The 7,652-nt window shown below is 36.2% G+C and overlaps 1 protein-coding gene across 1 annotated transcript; it reads left to right on the top strand.

The window, feature by feature from the left end:
• Nucleotides 1-1,211: 1,211 nt before the first annotated feature.
• Nucleotides 1,212-2,968, top strand: LOC131597345 (uncharacterized). Its single transcript, XM_058870050.1, has 4 exons — nt 1,212-1,380; nt 1,483-1,681; nt 1,823-1,887; nt 2,682-2,968. Exons 1-4 carry the CDS (start codon nt 1,212-1,214, stop codon nt 2,966-2,968), a joined length of 720 nt encoding a protein of 239 aa, XP_058726033.1.
• The last annotated feature ends 4,684 nt before the right edge of the window (nt 2,969-7,652 follow it).

Here is a 7,652-nt window from a genome sequence, read left to right as displayed (position 1 = left end):
GCTTTCGTCTTGTCCGGATCGGAAGCGTGGCTTGGATTCTAGATATTGAATCGGAAAGTAGTGAAAATTTGGGTTCACATTTGGTACCACATGCATGAAGTCACATGGTTTTGCATTTGAGTCACATTTGGAGTTATGTGATAATTGGTTTATATGCAATATGTGATAATTGATTATTGGTGATGTATTGATACATGATTGGTAATTGTGTTATGTGCTATAAATGGTGAATTTCTATACTTTGTAATATTTGTGAATGATTACTTGTTATATGAATTGTTAAGCCATGTTGTGTAGATACCATGAGAAGTGGGCGATGAATTTTTGGAATGTAATTGTTGTTGTTATACATTTCCCATATTATATTTATTTATAATGATTTGAATTCTCACCCTTCTGTTTGAATAATGTTCAATGCGACATCACGCAGGTTTCGAGGATAGTGGAAGGATGCCTAGCTTGGAGATTTAGATCTCTTGTAGGGTGTCGTGACTAAGTAGTCATTCATGCTCTGGTCGTGTAACACTTGAGATTGGGTGTTATAGTTTTAATTGATTTGATGCTATGAGACTTTATTTTACTCATATGTATGTCATATTTGTATTATGTTATATTCTAGATGTGTGGTCTTTGAGCCAAGATAATTGTGATATGGTGGATGATGTATGGGAATCATCCGAATTACCATTTATTGATGAGATGATTTTTCCGCTGTGGTTGGCATGTTAATTATGAATCTTTCGTGTTACTTATATTTAACCATTGCATGTAAGTGGAAATGTTTTATATTTTGGCAAATATGTGTAATGCCCTCTAGTTTCGACTTGTTTATTATACTTTTATTTCTATTGGTTTTGGATTATGTTCTTAATTGGTTTATGCATCGGTGAGGATTATGTTATTCTGTCTTAATTTAATTCCGCTGTGTTGAACATGATTTATTGAAATTGGTATTTCGTTTCTTGTGAAGCATGACAACCTATATGACGTATCGTTTAATTTGAATTGTGACATCCTTGAATTCATGTTTACTCTGAATATTTTATTAATTGTCGCGGGGGTTTAGAAGGGTGTTACAACAGTGGTATCAGACCATAGTCTTTTGTTGTGACAAGAGTCTTAGTGTCAGTTATTCCCTTGTATACGACCAGTGTGAGTTATCACTGTCGATATTTTGTTCTAATGGAGATTGTTTTGTGAATTAGAAGAACATGGCTAGAAGAGGTGGAAGAAACAATGACGCAATTGTTGAGGCTTTGGGTATGATTGCTGGTGTGTTGGGAAGAAATCCCAATAGAGCAGGAATTGGTGCTAACAGACAACTGGGAGATTTTCAGAGGAACAATCTTCCATTGTTCAAAGGCACTCATGATCGTGAAGGTGCTTAGAAGTGGCTAAAGGAAATCAAAAGGATTTTTCGGGTTTTCGATTATGCTGAGAATCTGAAGGTGAGGTATGGTACTCACATGTTTTCCGAGTAAGCTGATGGCTGGTGGGTTGCTACTAGAGCTGAATTGGATGCTGACGGTGTAACAATTACTTGTGCTGTATTCAAAAAAGAATTTCTGAGGAGATACTTTCTGGAAGATGTTTGGGGAAGGAAGGACATTGAGTTCTTGGATCTGAAGCAGGGTAATATGACAGTACCGGAGTATGCTTCTAAATTTGTGGAATTGGCGAAGTACTACACCCACTACAACAATGATGCGGCTAGTGAATTCTCGAAGTGCATCAAATTTGAGAATAGCCTTCGTGATGAGATCAAGCAAGGTATCAGATATCAAAGGATTCATAGGTTTGCTGATTTGGTGGATTGTAGTAGGATCTTTAAGGAGGATAAAATTAAGCTGAAGTCATCTAAATCTCGCGATTTGGTTGATAAGAGAGGTAAGAAACCTATGGACTGAGGTAAGCCATACGATAAAGGAAATCCAAAAGCTGGTGATTGCAAAAGGCCTAGTGGGGGAGACTTTAGTGCTCCTATTAGATGCTATAACTGTGGTGAAACTGGACATCGTAGGAATGAGTGCAAGAGTGGAGAGAAGAAGTGCTTCAAGTGTGGTAAGGCGGGTCATATCGCTGCCAATAGTAGAATGAAAACTGTGATTTGCTATAATTATGGAGAAGAAGGCCATATCAGTCCACAGTGCACGAAACCGAAGAAGAAGGCCATATCAGTCCATATTAGTCCAGTTGTGGAAAAGTCTTTGCTTTATCTGGGTCGGAGATTACTCATGAGGATCGATTAATTAAAGATACGTGTTTTATCCATGGCACACCTTTAATTGCAATTATTGATACTAGAGCGACTCATTCGTTTATTTCTTTGGATTGTGCAAAAAGATTGAATTTGGAAATATCTGATATAAATGGAAGTATGGTTATTGACATTCCTGCGTTGGGTTCAGTGACTACTTCATTTGCTTGCTTGAATTTCCCGATTGATATTTTTGGTAGGGATTTCGGATTGGACTAGGTCTGCCTTCCGTTAGAAGAACTTGATATCATCCTGGGAATGAACTAGTTGGAATTTAATCGGGTTAATTAATTGCTTTACGAAGACAGTTATTTTTCCGGAAGCTGTCGGTATTGAGGACTTGGCGATGACTGCTAGACAGGTGGACAAGGCAGTTAAAGACGGGGTTGCTGTGTTTATGTTGTTGCATCAATGGATGTGAAAGGAAAAGCTGTGAGTAGTGAATTACTAATGGTATGTGAATTCCCGAAAGTTTTTCCAAAAGACGTTAGAGAATTGCCACTTGAGAGAGAAGTGGAATTTACTATTGAGTTGATTCCTGGAACTAGTCCTGTGTCGATGGCACCTTATCGTATATCGGCATCTGAGTTGGCTGGATTGAAGAGTCAATTAGAAAATTTGCTGGAGAAAGAATTCATTCGTCCTAGTGTTTCCCCGTGGGGTGTGCCGGTGCTGTTGGTAAAGAAGAAAGAAGGCTCTATGAGGTTGTGAGTGCACTACAGACAACTAAATAAAGTTACTATCAAGAATCGGTATCCATTGCCGAGGATTGATGATTTGATGGATCAGCTGGTTGACGCATGTGTATTTGAAGGATAGAAAAACACTTAGAAAGGGGGGCGGGGTTTGAATAAGTGTGACTTTAAAAACTCTTAAGATAAAAATAATTACACAATGATTTTTATCCTGGTTCGTTGTTAACGAAACTACTCCAGTCCACCCCCTTAGAGTGATTTACCTCACCTGAGGATTTAATCCACTAATCAACCTTGATTACAATGGTTTTCCACTTAGATACCTTCTAAGTCTTCTAGAGTATTCTGATCACACCTTGATCACTCTAGGAACCTTTTACAAATTAATGTAAACAAATTCTTACAAGAGTATTACAATGCTTCTTAATAAGCTATAATCACAACTGTGATATTTCTCTTAAGTTCTAAGCTTAAATCTCACTAAAATATTACAACAGTAAGGAAGTGAGGTTGAAGATGAAGTTTGAGAGCTTTTGAATTTGACAGCGTTTCTGTATTTTGCGCAAGAGTGTTGTATTCAGCTTCTCATCAAAACTTTTATTTATAGGCATTTTGAGAAGATGACCGTTGGGAGCATTTAATGCGTTGCGTGATCCATACAGCATTGCATTTAATGTTTCGCTCTTTTGTCAACTACCTCGAGCCTTGCTATTCCTGCTTTAACTGACTTTGCCTTTAATAGCTTCTAATGTTCCTTTTGTCAGTCAGTGTAGCCTGCTATCTCGTACTTGCTTCTGATCTGATCTTTGTAGATACAACGTTTGAATTAATCAGAGTCAAACAGCTTGGTGCAGAGCATCTTCTTGTCTTCTGACTTTGAAGTGCTTCTAGCGTGATACCATAAGAACTTCAGTGCTTCTGCTTTTGATCTCAAGTTCTTCTGATGCTTCAATAGACCATGTTCTGATTCTTCTTGATCATCTTCTGATGTCTTGCGAGAGCATGTTCTGATGTTGCATACTGATCCTTCCGAGTCAGTGCTTCTTGGCGCTGAATTGTGCATACTCATCATATATTTCGTGAAATGGAAAATGCATAGGATTATAGTACCACATTGTCTTATACAAAATTCATATACATTGTTATCATCAAAACTAAGAATATTGATCAGAACAATTCTTGTTCTAACAATCTCCCCCTTTTTGATGATGACAAAAACATATATAATTGATATGAATTTGCAATCAGAATATCAGATGACCAAAGACAATTACACAGTTATAGCATAAGCATATAAACATAGTGTGTGAATATGTCTCCCCCTGAGATTAACAATCTCCCCCTGAGATTAACAATATCCCCCTGAAATAAATACTGGAAGAATTTATAAATAAAAGACTTCCCTGAGTATTTTCCATTTCAGTTGAGACGTTCACATTTGCCTAGAACTTCAGAACATTCAGAGCTTCTGCTTCTTGCTTCCATAGGACAGCTTCAGAGCTTTGAATTTCTTCTTGAATCATTGCATGCTTGATTGTATCAGAACATTCTTGAATGTACCTGTAATACGGTGAACTGACTTTAAAGAAAATGTGCGGATAGCAAGAGTCGCCATCGACTTTTATTTTATCCAATATAGAAAGGCTAAAAGAACAGGAAAAGACCTTTTAAAAAGATTTTGAGTTTGGGGGGTAAGCTATACAAAGGGAAGGTGTAAGGCACCCTTTGCATCCATGGTTATCCATGGGCTCTTAATTGCTTAGCTCACTTGTTTATTTGAATTGTTTGAAAAGATTGAGAAAAAGTTTGAATAAGAACTTTAGCTTGTAAATAAGCGTAGTCTTTTTGAATTTGATTTGAAAAGAGTGGGAAAAGAGTTTTGAATTTAGAGCAAGCAATTAGTAGCAACTACCCTAAGTTTGAAAAATCGTTCTTTTAGCTTTTCGGGCGAAAGGTCTATCCATACCATAAGAGGGCAGGAAGTCTTTCAATTGGATGTTGAAAGGGTCATCGGGTAATCGTTCGCCATAAGACTTCCCCTTGCCATAAAGAGGGCAGGTAGTCTAAGGGAAGGATATAATAGTCTTTTAATGCATCATGCGAGGATACCTTAGCAATAGGCACAATCAACTCTTTATAAGGCAACCTCGAGGGAGTTTCAATAACTTTGAAGGCAACAGGCAACATTGCTTTAGGTATCCTCAGAATCGAGGGACTTGACTATTTTGTATACTTAGAGGCAACAGGCAACAAGAGGGGTTACCCTAAAGGTGTGTGGGTGCAACAATCACGTGATTCAATTCAATTATTTATCTTGTAATTAGTTATCCTAATTCTGTTAAAGGCTTGCACTCCCTAAGATTACTAACCACGCAATTTAAATTTGCAGAAATTAAAAGCAGAAAATAATTTCCTACGCTATTACAATAAACACCTGCGGGGATGGGGGAATTAAAAGGCAAAAGAAAACCCTTATAGGGTAACAGAAAAATAAAAGGCAAAAAATAATTTCCATATCTTTGAATGCTTTGCCTTGATCTTCTTTGAATCTTTGATTGACTCTGATCATCTGAGAATTTAGACAGAAAGTGAATAAAAGATAGCGTAAGAGGGATTCATTGACTGTTCGAGGCAACCCTATTTTAGGCAAAGACAGAATAAAATTAAAATAAGATTTAAAGAAGAAAAGAAATAGAACTTAGCTTTTTGATTGGCATGGCGCGTAGGCGGAGGATTTCTGATTAATCCTGAAAAGAATTGACATGAAGAAGAGAAGCGTTAGTGCATTAACTGATTCAAACCCTAATTGATTAAAAACCCTAAAAAGTTTATAAATCCTAAAGGGTTATTTAAGAAAACTTATTGTGACCCAAAAGGTTTGTAAGGCTTAGACTCAGGGGCAAAGGTCAAAGAAATCCTAAGGTTAAAACCTACGGACTAAGGTTTAAAATTATACCAAAATTAATCAGTAAAAACCTAAATCCTATTTTGAAATAATTGAATAATTTTAATGTTTAAATAACAATTAAAAGTTATTTTGTAAAAAAAGTCGAACATTCGATTAAATATCATAATTATATGATTTTTATTTATTTATATGATTTTTAGAAAAAAAGAAATAAATAATAATGATTTATAATTATTGAAACAATTGATATAAGAAAAAAATGCAATTAATTATATATATAAAAAAAAGTTTAGGAATCTTAGCTCTGATCCGGTGTGGTTGGTTGGTGAGGATCCATGGTGGAGCTGCGTCCTCAGGCCCTTAGATCCGGAAGCATGTACATCTAGTAGCTGAAAAGTGGCGGTGCATCATGGACGCATTCTCCCCGCGCGCACCTGATCTGTGACAACAATATGACAAAGAAAACAAAAATAAGTATGCACACAGCAGGGCTCGAACCCACGCCTTTACACACAAGAGCCTCCAAACGCGCTCTACCATCAGGCCAATGACTACTTGCTGTTAATAACATGGCCACTAAACAAAATAAAGAAAAAAACGCGTGGCCATAGTCTCTCAAACTCAAAACCTGCAAATCAACATTGATTAGCGCAAATAACTAACCCAGATCAAACACACATAATCTCACGGCCACGATAATGCGATTAATTTGTGCTAATCGGCTCTATAACCGTGTGGCCCCAATTCAAATTCCATGAACCCTAGCTATGGTGGATTCAACAATCTGCGACAAAACTCAAATTAAATGGCATAGGTAGCTTGCAAACAAAGTTCTAAACATAACCACACGCTCAAAATTAATTTATGCTGTATATATGAATGAATTTGGGTCTGAAATTTCTTGAAGCAAACCGTGACTTTTTGTGATGATCTTCTATGTGTCTTGGTCGTTGATGGAAGGTGGGCTACGCTCAGAAAGCAACAGAGAATCGATTTGGATCCGTGGAACAACTGGAATTGGCCTCAAAACTCCTCTGCTCTTCCTCTTGATTTCTCCCCTTTTTCTGTTTTGTTCAGAGCCTTTGTGCCGTAAAAAATCCTCCTTTTTTGTCCGATGCTGCTCTATTTATAATGCCAAATTAGGTCTTTCAAATTAATTCCGGATTCAATCTTGTTAAATGCTGATTGAGGATGGTTGAAATCTAATGCATAACCGAAATCGTGAATCTTGGATGTCCTCTTTTGGCTTGCTTTGAATCTGGTACTTGTGAGAAATCTCTTGTTGCAGCTTTTAATTATTTCTTTTATAATAACAATATCAATAATGAAATCTACCTAAAATAAGGGAAATTAAAATTCTATAAAACTAAAAAACCTTACTACTCAAAACGTAACATATGTATATATATTTTTTATTTTTATGGTGATACTAAATCCTAATGTAAAAATAAGAACTAGAAAGGAAATATGACCTCTAATAATAAGTGTTTTTTTTTGTTTTTTTTATTTAATAGTAATAATATTATCATGGTAGTAATAGCATAATAAAATTATAAAATGCAAAATGACATTTAGAAAAAAAGTTTAACATATGGAAGGAGGCAAAATTCGCACTCAATTCTTTTCCACCTTTGTACCTTTCACGCTCAAATTCTTACCAACTGGACCATGTCAATTATTCGAAATAAAAATGACATTCGCAAATATATGAGGGAAAATTTTGGGGTATGACAGTACCAGAGCATCATCAAAGCATCTTTACATCCTGAAATGTTTCAGAACAAACTAGACG

The sequence above is a fragment of the Vicia villosa genome, linkage group LG4 (genome assembly GCF_029867415.1).
Source record: "Vicia villosa cultivar HV-30 ecotype Madison, WI linkage group LG4, Vvil1.0, whole genome shotgun sequence".
NCBI classification, from domain to species: Eukaryota; Viridiplantae; Streptophyta; class Magnoliopsida; order Fabales; family Fabaceae; genus Vicia; species Vicia villosa.
The sequence above is the reverse complement of the archived record's forward strand: the minus strand, read 5'-3'. Positions and strand labels throughout refer to the sequence as shown.